The sequence below is a fragment of the Montipora foliosa genome, chromosome 5 (assembly GCF_036669935.1).
Source record: "Montipora foliosa isolate CH-2021 chromosome 5, ASM3666993v2, whole genome shotgun sequence".
Taxonomy (NCBI): domain Eukaryota; kingdom Metazoa; phylum Cnidaria; class Anthozoa; order Scleractinia; family Acroporidae; genus Montipora; species Montipora foliosa.
In genome coordinates this window covers 30,631,919-30,649,418 of record NC_090873.1, presented here as the reverse complement: position 1 = coordinate 30,649,418, position 17,500 = coordinate 30,631,919, and the positions used below count along the sequence as shown (strand labels likewise).

The 17,500-nt window shown below is 41.7% G+C and overlaps 2 protein-coding genes across 4 annotated transcripts in view; both read right to left on the bottom strand.

Moving 5' to 3' along the window:
* The window catches only part of LOC138003111 (neuronal pentraxin-2-like), a 66,135-nt gene extending 56,638 nt beyond the window's left edge, over window positions 1–9,497 (bottom strand). Inside the window, exon 1 of one of the 3 annotated variants that reach the window (XM_068849059.1) lies at window positions 9,347–9,497. The gene's annotated coding sequence lies outside the window, so the exon portion shown is untranslated. Of the gene's footprint in view, window positions 1–5,783; window positions 5,805–8,077; window positions 8,409–9,346 lie in introns of those variants that run through there. The other 2 variants (XM_068849062.1, XM_068849063.1) reach the window with 2 other exon arrangements.
* Window positions 9,498–12,688: 3,191 nt separating this feature from the next.
* Window positions 12,689–17,500, bottom strand: part of LOC138002589 (uncharacterized) — a 6,393-nt gene continuing 1,581 nt past the window's right edge. Inside the window, exon 1 of the mRNA XM_068848606.1 lies at window positions 12,689–17,500. This exon is cut by the window's right edge and continues 1,581 nt beyond it. Within this exon, the coding sequence (XP_068704707.1) occupies window positions 12,689–17,500 (4,812 nt within the window).

Sequence of the window (17,500 nt, the reverse complement as noted above, 5' to 3'; positions counted from 1 at the left end):
GGCACAAACCATTATTAAATTTCAACATCTTCCTACCCCTCGACAGCATTTCTACAATTGAGGTAATTAGTTTAGCCATTTGAGAAAAAATCTCACCTACAATGACTAGACAAAATGATGCTTTACTGAATAATCCATTCCTAATATACGGCATTAGTAACATACCCTTTCTTAATTAAAAAAAAAAACGTTTTGCCGACTAGGAAAGCAACTGGAAGGACACTGGCACAGCGCCTCCCTGGAGACATGGAGAATGTGCAATGTATCTTGAATCAGTTTGGTCCTTTGATAAGGAAGGGAAATTACAATTGTTCACGCCATGCAGGATTGCAGCATTTTTCAAGCTCCTTTGGAAAGATACTAACAAAGACACTTAGCAATGGCAGCCAGAGTCGTCAAACCACCTCGGTGATGGATAAGCACGGAAACCTCCTCGCCAACAAAAAAGATATACAAGACCGATGGACAGAACACTTCAAAGAGGTACTGAACAGAGAACCACTACAAAATCCAATAATCATCATGGATGATGACGAAGAAGAGATCGATTTCCAGGAGCAATAGAGGAGATCGCAGACACTGAGCCAACACTAGGCGAAGTAAAGAAGGCAGTTAGAAAATTGAAAATTGGGAAAGCACCTGGCATCGATAACATCACCGCCGAGCTATTGAAGACGGACATAGAATTCTCAACAATAAAGATACACGAGCTGTTGTCGAAGATATGGAAGTTCGAGGTTATTCCAGAGGCTTGGAGGAAAGGGTTGATAATCAAATTACCAAAGAAGGGTAACCTAAAGGGCTGTAAAAACTCAAGAGGCATAACTCTATTGTCCATAGTTGGAAAAATTCTAGGTCCTATTGTTATTGACAGAGTGAGAAGTGGAGCAGACAAAAGACTCAGGAAGGAGCAAGCTGGTTATAGGCAAGGGAGAGGAACAACAGAGCAAGTCTTCATTCTGGGGAATATCATAGAGCAAGCAAACAAGTGGCAAGCAACTATATATGTGAACTTCATAGACTTTGAGAAAGCTTTCGACTCGGTACACCGGGACAGCCTATGGATTATCATGCGGAAGTACGGCATCCCCGGGAAGATCATAAGGCTAATACAGCTGTTTTATGCGGATTTCCAATGTGCTGTAGAGAACCAAGGAGAGAGAGATGAATGGTTCAATATTAAGACCGGTGTAAAACAAGGCTGCAACATGTCTGGATTCCTCTTTCTTATAGTGATAGACTGGATAATGAGAAGAACTGTTGGCAAGGGGAAAAACGGCATAAGATGGAGACTAACAACAAAACTGGACGACCTAGAGTTTGCAGATGACGTAGCATTACTATCCTCGTCAAGAAATCAAATGCAAGAGAAAACCTCAAGAATGGACAGGGAAGCCAAAAGGGTTGGCCTAAAAATAAACCTTGACAAGACCAACGTCATACGAATCAATGGGAAGAATCAAGTACCTATCAGCATAGTGGGTAAAAACATCAAAGAAGTAGAGGAGTTTACCTATCTTGGTGCCAAAGTCAATAAAGAAGGAGGTGGGATGGAGAACTTACAGAACAGACTTTCAAAGGCAAGAGGGACATATATTAGGCTGGAACTCCAAGAGCATCTCAAAGAGAACGAAGATGAAACTGTACAAGACCCTTGTCTTGCCTGTATTGATGTATGGATGTGAGACCTGGAAAATAACCAAGAGCGATGAACACATTCTCAACGTGTTTCAAAACAAATGCCTCCGGAAGATTCACAACATACGTTGGCAAGGTCACATCACCACCAAAGAGCTACTAGCCAGAGCGGAAATGTCACCAGTGAGTCAGGAAGTAAAGAGAAGAAGATGGAAGTTCATTGGCCACATTCTAATGCAGGACAGAGCGAGCGATACAAGGACGGCGTTAAATTAGAGACGGGAGGGAGAAAGAAAGAGTGGGAGACCAAAGACAACGTGGAGAAGGACAGTTGAGAGGGAGATGAAAGAAGGAGGATGGGTTTCGTGGGAAGAGGTGCGGGGCGTTGCGGTAGACAGACAGACATGGAAAGCTTCTGTGGAGGCCCTATGTGCCACCTGGCACGCGGAGGATAGGTAACAGGTGTGGAAAGATACACATGAAGATATAGAGGAAACCGTGACTTGGCTGTGGTATCTGCGCTGGAGAAACATCGACCCCAGCTGTCACGTTGCCAAGTTGCGGAGTTCCTTTAATAATGGAGAACTATGGTTGGTCTGTTTATGTGACAAGCAGATCACGGCGATCTCGTGTGTAAGTAGTGCCATCAACAAAGATTTGATACGAACGATAAGGAAGCTTCTTTATGCAAATCATGAGGAGCTTAAGCCGACTCAGGAATTCTCGGCTGGACGTCTCCTGACGGTGTAGATATCCATCAACAAAGGCTAAAAACATAACACAAAAGGTGTTTCGTATTCAGAAAATTGTTAAAGCATTCAGGATCGATCAGATTGTACTGTGAACTTAAGTTAAGCAGAAAAAAGTAGTTAATTTTTTTATTGAATGACCATATTTAGGGGCGAGATGAATTTTGTGGGGAACACAAATCTATTTTAGTTCGTTTCCGCGTATCGACAGTGGCGGTTAGTGCTGAGACACGGAACCATTTTTCCTTCTGTAGGATTTATAGATTAACTCTCTCACACGGGGAAAAATGGTACAGGTCCCCGTCGTCTCTCGCCGACCAGCACTACTTTGACGCTCCTCGCCGCTGGCCTTTTCCAGCTCTTTCGAAGAAAGATTTGTCGCCTTCAAGTCGGTAATTTTTTGCGGGACAATGGTGATCACGTTCCGAAATTCGGCGGGTCTAATCTGCAGATCGCAGGTCGCAGGTCACAGGTTGCAGTCATTGTTTCACCAATACAGAAAGTGTCCTAAAAATTTTTGTTTAGGCCTAATTAGGCCTAAGGTTAGCTTTTAAGAATGTTTAGGATACTTTGTGTATTGGTGAAACAATGACCTGCAACCTGTGACCTGCGACCTGCGACCTGCGACCTGCAGATTAGACTCGCCGTCCGAAATTCTGGTAAAAACGTGGACGAAGCTTACGGAATAACTTTGGTTGGCCTCTGTGCGGGGATTAATTGAGCAGTCTTCGTCTGAATGTCATGGATTTCTGTATTCATGTTTTCAAACGAGTTATGGAGGCAGTAAACAATGTTGACGTCGGGGAATTCGGTGCTGGAAGCCTTCCCGGTATACAGGCTCACGCTCAAACGTTGAGGTAAAATAATTGCTGTTAGGTTCAATTTCATGATATCAGGATATCATGATAGCAGCTAGGAAATTGATAAGTCTGTAATTAAAATTGAATGTGCCTCCCTGTGACATGCTGCGAAATCAATTAGCCCGGAATGAAATTTTACACAGGTCGATTGGGCATTCTAAATTTCCCAGTTCCTCAGTTATCGAGTTCCATAAGTATAAAACTTAAAAATGGTTTGCTTTAAAATCAGAAAAAAACCAATTCCCTGAATTCACCGTTGCTTTTGAGAAAAGTGTATGCCACGCAAAACAAGTTGCGTCTCGGCAGCCTGAAAGTTAAGAAATAATTTGCCTGTGTTTAAATTAACAAATACACCAATACATCACTAACGTTTCATGTTTAACCGGAGAATTAGGGAATCAGATGTTCGAGGGTGTAATAGCCGTTAAGTTTATTCCTCAGTTATCGAGTTCCATAAGTATAAAACTTAAAAATGGATTGCTTTAAAATCAGAAAAGAACCAATTCACCGTTGCTGTTGAGAAAAGTGTACGCCAGGCAAAACAAGTTGCATCTGGGTAGCCTGAAAGTTAACTGAAAAAATAATTTGCCTGTGTTTAAATGAACAAATACACCAATACATCACTAACGCTTCATGTTTAACCGGAGAATTATGTTCGAAGGTGTAATAGCTGTTGAGTTTTATTCCTCAGTTATCGAGTTCCATAAGTATAAAACTTAAAAATGGATTGCTTTAAAATTAGAAAAAAACCAATTCACCGTTGCTGTTGAGAAAAGTGTATGCCAGGCAAAACAAGTTGCATCTCCGTAGCCTGACAGTTAAGAAATAATTTGCCTGTGTTTAAGTTAACAAATACACCAATACATCACTAACGTTTCATGTTTAACCGGAGAATTAGGGAATCAGATGTTCGAGGGTGTAATAGCCGTTAAGTTTATTCCTCAGTTATCGAGTTCCATAAGTATAAAACTTAAAAATGGATTGCTTTAAAATCAGAAAAGAACCAATTCACCGTTGCTGTTGAGAAAAGTGTACGCCAGGCAAAACAAGTTGCATCTGGGTAGCCTGAAAGTTAACTGAAAAAATAATTTGCCTGTCTTTAAATGAACAAATACACCAATACATCACTAACGCTTCATGTTTAACCGGAGAATTATGTTCGAAGGTGTAATAGCTGTTGAGTTTTATTCCTCAGTTATCGAGTTCCATAAGTATAAAACTTAAAAATGGATTGCTTTAAAATTAGAAAAAAACCAATTCACCGTTGCTGTTGAGAAAAGTGTATGCCAGGCAAAACAAGTTGCATCTCCGTAGCCTGACAGTTAAGAAATAATTTGCCTGTGTTTAAGTTAACAAATACACCAATACATCACTAACGTTTTATGTTTAACCGGAGAATTATGTTCCAACGAGTAAGAGCTGTTGAAGTTTATTCCTCAGTTATCGATTTCCATGAGTATAAAACTTAAAAATGGTTTGCTTTAAAATCAGAAAAGAACCAATTCACCGTTGCTGTTGAGAAAAGTGTATGCCAGGCAAAACAAGTTGCATCTCGGTAGCCTGACAGTTAAAAAATTATTTGCCTGTCTTTAAATTAACAAATACACCAATACATCGATCACTAACGTTTCATGTTTAACCGGAGAATTAGGGAAGCAGATGTTTGAAGGTGTAATAGCTGTTGAGTTTTATTCTTCAGTCAACGAGTTCTATAAGTATAGAACTTAAAAATGGATTGCTTTAAAATCAGAAAAGAACCAATTCACCGTTGCTGTTGAGAAAAGTGTATGCCAGGCAAAACAAGTTGCATCTCGGTAGCCTGAAAGTTAACTGACAAAATAATTTGCCTGTGTTTAAATTAATAAATATACCAATACATTACCAACGTCTCATGTTTAACCGGAGAATTAAGGAAGCAGATGTTCGAAGGTGTAATAGCTGTTGAGTTTTATTCCTCAGTTTTCCAGTTCCATAAGTATAAAACTTAAAAATGGATTGCTTTAAAATCAGAAAAGAACCAATTTATTGTTGCGGTTGAGAAAAGTGTATGCCGGGCAAAACAAGTTGCATCTCGGTAGCCTGAAAGTTAACTGACAAAATAATTTGCCTGTGTTTAAAGTAACAAATATACCAATACATCACTAACGTCTCATGTTTAACTGGAGAATTAGGGAAGCAGATGTTCTAAGGTGTAATAGCTGTTGAGTTTTATTCCTCAGTTATCGAGTTCCATAAGTATAAAACATAAAAATGGATTGCTTTAAAATCAGAAAACAACCAATTCACCGTTGCTGTTAAAAAAAGTGTATGCCAGGCAAAACAACTTGCATCTCGGTAGCCTAAAAGTTAACTGACAAAATAATTTGCCTGTGTTTAAATTAACAAATACACCAATACATCACTAACGTTTCATGTTTAACCGGAGAATTATCTTCGAAGGTGTATTAGCTGCTGAGTTTTATTCATCAGTTATCGAGTTCCATAAGTATAAAACTTAAAAATAGTTTGCTTTAAAATCAGAAAAGAACCAATTCACCGTTACTGTTGAGAAAAGTGTGTGCCAGGCAAAACAAGTTGCATCTCGGTAGCCTGAAAGTTAAGAAATAATTTGCCTGTGTTTAAATTAACAAATACACCATTACATCGATCACTAACGTTTCATGTTTAACCGGAGAATTAGGGAAGCAGATGTTCTAAGGTGTAATTGCTGTTGAGTTTTCTTCATCAGTTATCGAGTTGCATGAGTATAGAACTTAAAACATGATGGTTTGCTTTAAAATCAGAAAAGAACCAATTCACCGTTGCTGTTGAGAAAAGTGTATGCCAAGCAAAACAAGTTGCATCTGGGTAGCCTGAAAGTTAACTGACAAAATAATTTGCCTGTGTTTAAATTAACAAATATACCAATACATTACCAACGTCTCATGTTTAACCGGAGAATTAAGGAAGCAGATGTTCGAAGGTGTAATGGCTGTTGAGTTTTATTCCTCAGTTTTCCAGTTCCATAAGTATAAAACTTAAAAATGGATTGCTTTAAAATCAGAAAAGAACCAATTCACTGTTGCGGTTGAGAAAAGTGTATGCCGGGCAAAACAAGTTGCATCTCGGTAGACTGAAAGTTAAGATATTTAAAATTTGCCTGTGTTTAAATTAATTTGAAATAAAGAGAATAAAGAAATAATTTTCCATTTTTTAATTGCATGATGCTGGCCGTTGTAAACCGTGTTTTAGAAAATATTTCAGATTGATTTACTGTGCCTCTGGACTATTTTGACACATCACTCAAAATTAATATAGAGTAATTGGAGTTATTTGTCGTCATTTATGACGAAGTCGGCCCAACAAATGTGTCGAGATTAACACCTCTCTCTCCCTTTGTCTCTCGCTCTGCCTTTTTGGTGTGAGTCTTGTTACAACTCCCACTGAGATTTTGGTAATTCTTTTTTTACCTAAACAGCGGGGACCCACATTCCTGACCCAAGTTAAGCTCCTCATGCTAGTCAACCACATGCTTATCCGACGAAGACGCATGAACACTACATTACCAACCTCGAATTTGGTCATTTCACGTCGTCATTTAGGAGATGACGGCAAAGAAATGAACTAAAACGTAAAACGCACCTGCAGAGCGTGCAGAGCCATTGTTTTTGCTCACTAAACCTATTGTTTTCTATCGTCGTCGATGCCGTCGGGGTCGTCGTTTCGTAAGCTGCCTTTAATCGGCAACTCAAGTATTTCCATATCATTTAAATATGAATGATACATTCAATACACAAAGAATCTTAATCCCGGGAGATTTGAGTTAAGCACAGCTAGCCGATTAGGGGTGCGGTTTTTTCGGAAAATCCAAAAACGGATTTTGCGTTATTTTTGGCGAAATCCAAAAACGAATCATGAATGCAAAGTATCTATGTTGTGGTTTAACTTTGTTGTTGGTTTGAAATTTATCTTAACCGGTTCATTTTATCTTAAACTGGTTTTATTTTTATCAACTGTCTAAAAAAGGATTTTTCTGTTTTGGGGGTGTAGTTTAAAAAAAAAAAAAACGGGGGCTTGGTTTTTTAGGGGATCTAAAAAAGAACTAGACATCTCTTCATCTACCCCTCCCTGATCTTCTCCATTACCTCTCTCCTACCCCACCCTTCTTTCACAGTGGTGAGAGCACCTGCCTCCCACCAAGGTGGCCCGCCATCAAGGTGGCCCGGGTTCTATTCCCAGACTCGGCGTCGTATGAACGTGTGAGCCAAAGGGCCTCCACTGGTATGACTTCTGGGTGCCCCTAAAATGGTCTTAATGACCCCCGACTTGAAAAAATTGCCTGGAACGCTGCACGTACCAGAGACAAGCCAGTGTACGCTCACGGAGCGTCTAGTTTCTAAGGATCGTCTTAAAATAACGCAAGTTTCTAAAAATGCACCTTATCTCGAAAACGAGCACGGTGAACCCCCAATTTTTTTTTTTTTTTTTTTGTTTGCCTTTTTGACAAAAGTAGATCATTACCTTTCTGCGTTCCAACTTTTAAAAAAATCTGTACGTGGCAACATTTTGAGCGGGAACGTTTTGAGCGGGAACGTCCTTAAATATCATCAGAGAGGACACCGATATCGATTACAGAATGAAGGCCATCAAATAAAAAATGAATTGAAACCCGTTTCATAGCATGTTACTCAGCAATTGTTTCGTAGCTACTAAGGGGACGAAATGCGCCTGGGATTGTGGCCCTGTTGTCGTCTCCTATTACGTATCCATTTGTCTAGTACTTTTTTCCGATGAATCTGACCGGATAACCTGAGCTTAAACTTAAAACTACTATCTATGTTGTTAATTTACCTTCAAAAGCTTGAAATTGGGCAGATCGTTCTGTCGGACCTCTGTTTATGGCCGAATCCGCAAAAAGGAAGAAAGCGGCGATCAAAAAGGATGTTGCCAACCATATGCACGAGATGGCAAAACTGGAGCCTTTCATTGTATCACACGTATAATATTCTTGTGACAATGCAATTTCCCTTCGAAATCTTCGTAAATTCCCTCGGAAAAAGAACGGACAGAGGAGTTGCTAAGCGCTGTCTAAGGTTTGCACCAGTCCTGTGGCAAATGGATCTCTGTTTATGAAACATGAATTTTGGAATCCCACAATTGATTTTTTGCCTGTGCCCCAAGCTTTTCCATTTCGTTGAAATGCAACAGAGTCAATTGTTTTAAACTTTCTAAAAGATGCAAATAGCTTGATTTAATTTATTGATTGACAAATCCCACCTGCATGACTCGAATAAATACGTATAAATGCATGTTATATTCGGGGAAGGAAGCGGATAAATGGATCTCAGTCATTTATTATTCCTTCCATTTTTTCCCGAGTTATTCATTACTCATTACTGAAATTTTGTTCGTTATTCATTTTTCCGTATTCGTTGTTCTTTACGGAAACTACAAAACTCTTTATCCGAATGTTCGAACGCCAAATGTTCCTCACTCGTTTTTTTTTTTTCTTAATTCAGCTGTTATTCATTATTCATTCTTCCCTTTCCAACCCCAATGTTATATTTCTCCAATGAATTCGGGAAGTAAATATTTATAGCACTTGACATTTAGTCATTCAAATCGAAACAGGTCCATTTCTAGGATCTTTGAAAGTTTCCAGTTATCAGGATAATAGGCGCAAACTGCAACCACGTTGACAATCACACATGGTTGGATGTTTCTCTGCTTTGAAGAATAAATGAAGACAACTTCAAGACCACTTGGCGCCACCATTATTAAACCCCAAGATGTTGACGACACCGCCGGTCGTTGGTGATTGCCTTTAAATTATCCAACACAATTGCCAGTGTGGTTGGTTCATCAAACATTTTCCGACAAGGCAGAGTTTTTCAAAGAAAACTGCTTTCCTTTTTAGCGCCTATTCAAGCAGTAGCAAACTGGCGTTTGGCTTGTTCGATGAATATATTTTCATAATCATTGCACATTATAGAATAAATATTAATAATCAGTTCCTTGTTCCCCCGGGACATGATTCTGACTTTTGGCCAAAAAAGCGGACTTAACGTTAGGAAAGATTCATCAACGCCTTAGTTTGGAAGCCAGTCACAGTATCCCTACCTTCCTTCTTTAAACCTCAAACTTCCGACGAATGGTCACAATCACCCCTGATGAAAACACAAGAACGAGAGTTCACTTCTCCGTTAGTCCGTCGTTCAACGCCCGAATCTGAACTAGTACTCGTACGTGTTAATGTCACAAATTAGGAGCTGCAGCTGGTCGTAATGAGACAGCATAATCATTGTGGTTTCGCAAGTTTAAATGAATACTTTTTTCCGTTAAATGTCTTACATGGTATCGCACCGGTTCATTAATATTTGTTTTCCCCCGTTCTTGTTCTAATTTTCGGCCAAACAAGAATTGGGGCTTGTACTTTGATTTTCAACCTCGAATTTTGCGATCTGTAAATTATTCTTTTCATCAATTCATTTTGAAATATGCTCTCTGTAGTAAATAACTTTCACTTGTCTTCAAAGGTGCAGCTGTTTCAATTCTTAAAAACAAGATAAGTAATTTCAAGTCAAGGTGCTTGCAAATTGTGTCTTCAGACAATAATGAATGACAAGACAATCCGACACCGATGAAGACCACAAGAACGGCTATGCCGGCTTGCAGATAACCACAATGAAAAACGTAAATTATTCATCTTTGTGTTTATAGCGAATTTACATGTGTTTGCTCGACTCTCGTGTGTAGAAAACGCGTTTCCCTTTTTCATGTTTACACTCCAACTGTCAAAAGCGTTAATGTATTCAATTTTACCTAATAATTAAATTTATCAGGATAGCTTTTTCACCTTACAAGTGCGTACTTACTCGATTCCAAAAAAAAGAAAGAAAAAACTAAATAAAAAAAAAAGAGAAACAAACAAAACGAAACAAATCAGTCTTCTGCAACCATTATTCATCACCAAGAGCCCACGACTAGGAACGTACAACTTCATTGTATTTGTGGAGCGGCGTTTTTACACATGCACCGAGTTATTATTAGATTGATTTCCTAGTCTTTCATGATAAATTATTCCCCATGGGATTGAGAATGACAACTCGTGAAAGCCAAATCTTACTAGTCAGTAAGTCATTGGCAGCAACCGCTATCGTTTACGCGGGCCATTTAAAGTCGGCCGGGGGCTCCTGTCGTGTTACTTTCAAGCCTCAACTTATCAACGCTGAGACGTCTGGTAATAGCTATTCCCAGGAGTTACCGCGTTTGAACCGAAAACGGTTGGAAAAGTGTTCTATTGGGAAACTTCAACCGCTTCAACCGAAACCGGTTGCGGTTAAAACTGTTGATCCCAATAGAACACGACCCTAGTCAGTATTGGAGTTGCAGGATTCTGGTTTATGGGTTCCTGTCATGAAACGAGCCCTTTATCTCTTCACCCATTCAATCAACTAATTTCTAAATCTCCTCTGGCCAATTTATAATGGTAATAGGACTGAGTGGAGTCCAATTTGGTCTGTATATACGTAATCACACCAGTGATAAACAAAATCGGACTCCCGCTTTGCGGGAGTCTTATTTGTTTAATCACGAGTATGATTACACATCGAATGGGCCCTTTGCAGGATAGTGATTGGGTACAAATCCGCCATACTGGGACGCAAATTGCCCACAGGGACATCTAAAACAAAGAAAATTTAGATTAACTGCCTTTGTTTTAGATGTCCCAGTGCGCAATTTGCGTCCCAGTATGGCGGATTTGTACCATGTGATCACTATCCTGCAAAGGGCCCATGTGACGACACGAAGTCCTTTAGTCCTGTTACCAATTAATCATAACCATTACAATTTCCGAAAAAACAAAATTAATGCATTGATTTCCTTTTTCACTGTGTAATGCTCCAGTTTGTCCATTTTGGAAATTCCCCCGTTTGGCAGGGTAAAGCTCTGGCCAAACTATCGAACAAAGTTGGATTAAACGCTCCAACTTTGCTCGATCCAACATTGTTCGACCGTTTGGCCACCCATGTTGGATGAAGATGTCCATCCAACATTTTTTGTTTGATCATGTGTTGGATGGAGTTTGCTTTGGATTAAACATTGCGACCAACAATTCTGCCCGACGCTACAATGTTGCAGTGCTTCGCCGCTCTTCCAACAAAGTTGTGTCCTGAATCGAGTCACGTTCGCGCTCCTAGCCAATCACAAATCGCTATTTTATTTTCAAGCCTAAGCTTCTAGCATTATTTGCAACAAAGATGGCGGACAAGGATCAACAGCCAGAAACCTTGATCAGCGAACATGAAGCAAGGCCCTGTCTTTGGGACACTTTTAGTCCCCTTAATCACTTGCGCTCTGTTTAGAGATTTCTGGTTCAATAGCGTTCACAATTTCTGCAAATTGATTCGAGCTCACTCTCATTATCTCCTAAGCGCGGGCGTATCTTACAGTAAAAATACCCTTTTCTACACGTTCTCTTAACCATTTTTGGTTTTCCTCGATTGAATCCAGCATTTCCTTCCTCAAACAGCTCCAGTAGCCCAAACGCTACGAGCGATTTTCGTTTCAGTGTTAGCGCCATATTTATAAATTTAGCGCCAACTTGAACCTGAATGTATCATCAAGCAGTGTTGGATAGTGTTTTGCCACTACCTTAACATTTACATCCAACAATGTTGCATGTGATATCCAACTTTGTTCGATAGTTTGGCCTGGGCTTAAGTTGTTGTTGCTATGGACATTGAGATGAATTCTGGAGTGCACTTAATATGATTGGCTGACGTAACTGTCCGACTTCAGGTGTCCGATTACAGCCAACTGTCCGATTTCAACCCTGGCCAACACAATAACTAGTGAAAAAAAAGCAGTTAATGCACCAATCAAATTTTAGAAAATTGTAATGGTTATGATTAGGTTGGTATAGTAACGAAAGAAATGTTGTAGCGGCGGAACTGCTACACTGGTACCTTACGATGTACCATAAAACATACGACAACAACTCAGTTTACTTGAAAAATCCACAGAGATTCGTTTACACGCAGTCTTGATACAATGATACAATGGGATGGCGGTAACGAAAACTATAGGAAAACAACAAAACCTAGCATTACAAAGCGCGCTAGGGGCGAACATGAAAATACAATAAAACAAGAAACAAATCATTTAAAATGAACAGAAAAAACTTACATCTGTGTCCTAATATCCTCGCGACGCCTTATAGAAATCTTAATCCGTAAACAGTGAGTCCTTGGTACCGTAAACTGAGAGAGAACCTTAACTTAACTATCGTACTAAAACCTTCAGCTCAAAAAAAGCAATTCACCACAGTGCCGACTCGCGTGGTCATCCGGGATCCGGCAAGGTTCAGGCCACCGCAATGCAATAAAACGTCACACAAAAAAGAAATGTCACGCAAGATTCCGCTGCAACATTCCCGGCCCATAAACGTCTGAGGGGTGTTTACTTCTCTTGATCTCCTTCCTGTTCCTCCTTGGGCAGAATTAGGACAAGCTTGTTGACTGGTCTTCTAAGTGTAGTTTCTCGCGTTTTGACGACAGCAGACCTGACGAAGCCTTGTGAATCCGGCTCCACTCGCACAACAAGTGCCAACGACCAGGCATTACGCGGAACATTCTCTTCTCGGATTATCACGACATCCCCTTCAACCAGGTTTCGCTGAGGATGTTGCCATTTGTGCCTTTCCTGCATCACAACGAGGTACTCCTTCTTCCACCGAGACCAAAATAGATTTGCTAAATACTGTACCCTTCGCCACCGCCGACGCATATACACATCACAGCTCTGAAACTTGCCTGGTGGTGGTAATATCACAGTTGACTTGGTTGTCAAGATGTGGTTGGGAGTAAGCGGCTCAAGGTCGTTAGGCTCGCCAGAGACTGTCGTCAGGGGTCTTGAATTAATGATTGCCTCCACTTCACACATTAGGGTCCGAAACGATTCCTCATCTAAGCAATGACCATATTCTTCCATTAATCCAGCGAGAACTTTCCTTGTGGTCTTGATCTGTCGCTCCCAAACGCCACCCATGTGGCTGGCGGCGGGTGGGTTGAAGATCCAGTCAATGTTTTCCTTCTTGAGTTTGGCGTGGATCTCTTCATGATCCATTTCTTCTATGGCCTGGAGCAGCTCGTTTCGTGCGCCAACAAAGTTTGTACCGTTATCACTCCTTATTTCTCTGACAGGACCACGGCGGGCGACGAAGCGCCGGAGTGCTTGAATAAATGAACTTGACTCAAGAGAACTTGCAACCTCAATATGGACTGCTCGGCTAACCAAACACGTGAAAAGAGCGCCGTATCTTTTCATTTCCTTGCGCCCCTCCTTGATAATGAAGGGCCCAAAGTAGTCAACACCAGTGTAAGTAAATGGTGGTGCTGGGGAGATTCGATTCTTGGGTAGGTCTGCCATCTTCTGTACACCTGGACTGCTGTAATTGCGACGGCAGAAGACACACTTTGATATCACCTGGCGCACTGCTGTATTCACTTTGATGATCCAATACTTCTCGCGTAGGCTTGAAATAACATGACCGCGCGCAGCGTGACCCAACCGTTTATGAGCATGACGGATAAGTAGCGTAGTGATATGACTTTTCGGTGGCAAAATCACTGGATGCTTCGTTTCGTGTGGCAAATCTGCACGCCTGAGTCTACCTCCAACTCTGAGGATACCGTTTTCTAAGAAGGGGTCAAGGCGCTGGATAGGACTGTTATTCTTCATACTTGCTTTCTTCCGTTTTTGCAGCTTCTTCTTGTCTAGGCTATTCTCATTTTCCAACTCTTGGAGGGCGTAGATTTCCTTACCAAATGCTAAGTCCTGGACAAATTTTAGGATAGCGAACTCAGCGTTTACCAGGTCTTGCACGGTAAGAGGTGAGCAAGGCTCTTCAGTGTCCTTATGCCTAGCTGTTTTGGTTATTGAAGGCTTCCTTCGGTCTGCGAGGTTTTTGTCGTCTCTTGACACTTCTTCCTTGACATTCATACGTTCCTTACATCTGATTTGCAATATCTTCTTTACTCGCAGGAACACAGCTACAGCTGTCCTTAACCGATGCCAATCAGAGAAGTGGTATATCAGTTTGCTTGCAGCACTAGCTGACTGACTGACGATAACTACATTGTTTGAGGCCACGGTTGTCCCCTTTACTTCTGGGTCATCAGCTGGGACCTGGTTCACCATACGCGGTTGTCGAGGCCACTCACTCTCTGGTTTCCACAAAAAAGCTGGGCCCTGCAACCAACGCTTCCCTTCAATGAGAGCAAGTCCATTCAGTCCCCTGGAAGCATCATCTGCCGGGTTTTCCTTTGTGTCTATGTACTTCCACTGATTTAAACGTGAGCAATCGCGAATAAGCTGCACCCGATTTGCAACAAACACATGAAAGCGTTGCTGTTCAATGGCAATATAGCGCAACACAGTGGTGGAGTCCGTATGGTACACGAAATCAGGATTGCCGTCGACTTCTCTCTTCAACAATTCTCCAAGTCGAATTGAGACTGTGGCAGCCGTTAACTCTAAACGTGGAATCGTGACAGACTTGATGGGAGCAAGTCGTGCTTTGCCCATAAGGAAAGAACAGTAAATGTGATTGCTGTTATCACGCAGTCGCAAGTAAGCAACAGAGCCATATCCAACAGAACTAGCATCGGAAAAAAGATGTATCTGCTGGGACACCACGGTTCCAAACTCTGCTGGCTTGACGCACCTATTAACCTTGAACCGTTCCAAAAGTGGTAGCTCACTTAACCATTTGTCCCATCTAACTTGGTATTGCTCAGGAACAGTGTCATCCCATCCCATCTCTTCGCGACAGAGGTCCTGGAGTATCTTCTTCGCTGGAAGCGTAAATGGCGCGGCAAAGCCCAGTGGATCATAAATTGAGGAGACTACTGACAATATTCCTCTTCTTGTTGGTGGCTTGTCATTAAGAACTATACGAGACTCGAAGGCATCAGATTCCACACACCATTGTACCCCGAGGGCACGTTCAACAGGCAAACGATCACTGCCGAGGTCAAGGTCTCTGGCTTCTTTAGAACGTTTCTCGGGCGGAATAGATTCCAAGACAGCACGGCTGTTGCTTATAAACTTAGTCAAGTTAAACCCTCCGTGTGCACAAGCTTCACTAAGACCTTGGATCAATTCAATGTCAACTTGTTCATCTTTGACGGAACGAAGGCAATCGTCCACGTAGAAGTTTCGTCGGATGGTTTCAGCCACAAGTGATCCACTTTGGGATTCGGTGTCATTAGCCGTCTGCTTCAAGGCAAAGTTACAACAGCTTGGGGAAGAGGCTGCCCCAAAAAGATGTACCGTCATCTGATATTCTTGGATAGCCGATTCCAAATTTCCATCAGGCCACCAGAGGAATCTGAGGAAATCACATTGCTCATCAGGGACCCGTACCTGGTGGAACATGGCCTTTATATCTGCCATAAACGCAACACGACCTTGCCGGAAGCGTGTGAGAACCCCGACCAAGGAATTAGTAAGGTCCGGGCCTTGCATCAATTTATCGTTCAAAGATGCACCTTCATACTTTGCGCTACAGTCAAAGACTACACGTATTTTGTGAGACTTTTTAGGATGGTAAATTCCGTGGTGTGGTAGGTACCATGCCTTTCCGAGTTTAACTTCTAGACGGTCTTCTGGCACCTTTCTTGCACGTCCTCTTGATATCATCTCGTTTACAAAATTCACATAATCGTTCCTGTAATTCTCATCACGTAGCATCTTCTTTCTCTGCCACATCGCTCGTTTCAATGCTTGATCGCGATTGTTTGGCATCGTCGTTTGAGAATTTCTAAATGGCAATGGTATTACGTAATGACCATTATGATGTTGGATGCTTTGCTCTATCCCAGTAATGAACTTTTTGTCCTCCCGGGAATAACTGTATAGGTCCGGACCAGACTTGCGGTCGTTAAAATCTAACTGGAACATTTGCTGAATGGCTTGGGGCGATATCATCTCCTTGACTGACTCTGCCTCTCGAACTGTGATTCTATGGCAAATAACATTACTGGGGCATGGAGTGTCTCTTACATGCAGCGGTCCAGTCAGAGTCCAGCCATGACGCAATCGCATTGCATAAGGCCCTTCGTCACCTCTTGGCACTACTTCTAAAGGTTCCAGTGCCGCAAGACAATTGCTACCCATCAGCAAGCCAATCTCTAAGTTCGGAATAAACTTGTGCATCCTTTCAGCGACACTTCGTAGGTGTTCCCACTGCTTCACCAATTCAGGGGTTGGGATTTGCTGTTCGGCTACAGGTATTTCCATTCTTGTGTAGGAGCGAGGTAATTCAACTGGGTTTCTATCTTCCATGTCCGTCACAACCAAACTGTCTACAACAGTGGTGGTCACAAGGCTTTGGCCATGCATGGTGCCAAGCTGTAATTCCGTCCTTTCACCCTTAACGCCAAGCTGTTCTTTAAGGTTCTCTGTTAAGAAACAGCCACCGCTGCCGTTATCATAGAAGGCATAAGATGCAATGGTTTCAGTATTGCCTTTCCTCTTCACGCGTACTGGCAAGATTGCGTGTAAAATGACTGATTCATTCAGTTTAGCAGCATGGCATGAAGCATTCTGAGGGTTAGTGCAGGCATTGTTTACTGCCTTGTCATTCTCCTGCTTAGCAGGGCTGGTATTGTCCTTTTGTGGCAGCTGGAAGCCATCGATGTGAAGGGAAGAAGGATGCAGCCTGCCACAATGTTTGCACTTTCGTTTGTTTGAACAGTTCCTTGAGAGGTGATTTGTTCCATAACATCCAAAGCACATATTCTTTTCTCTCAAGAATGCTCTCTTAAGCTCCAGTGTTTTCCTATTAAATAGTTCGCAATCATCCACATCATGAGCACGACTGCAAAGGTGACAGGATGGGCTACCACGGTTATTAGTGGGCCCGGCCCCATCTGGGACTGGGGGCTTAACGGTTCCAGATGGATCTGTTGCAAAACTGCTTTCCTTGTATTTCCACGGGTTTTCCGGTTTCCTTGGCGGCATCTTAGCCCTACTGGGCAGTTCCCTTCCTTTATTCAATGGTTCCTTCACTTTGAGAGGTTTAGCATCTTCCTTTCTCTTGTTCAAAGCCTCCCTTCCAAACACTGGATCATTGGCTGACTCTGATGCAGACTCAACAAATTCAGCAAGGTCGGCAAAACACGTTGCACCGTTCACCCTCTTCTTCTTCTTAAAGACCTGATCCCTCCATTTGGCTTGCAGGTTAGCAGGGAGTTTGGAGACTACAGC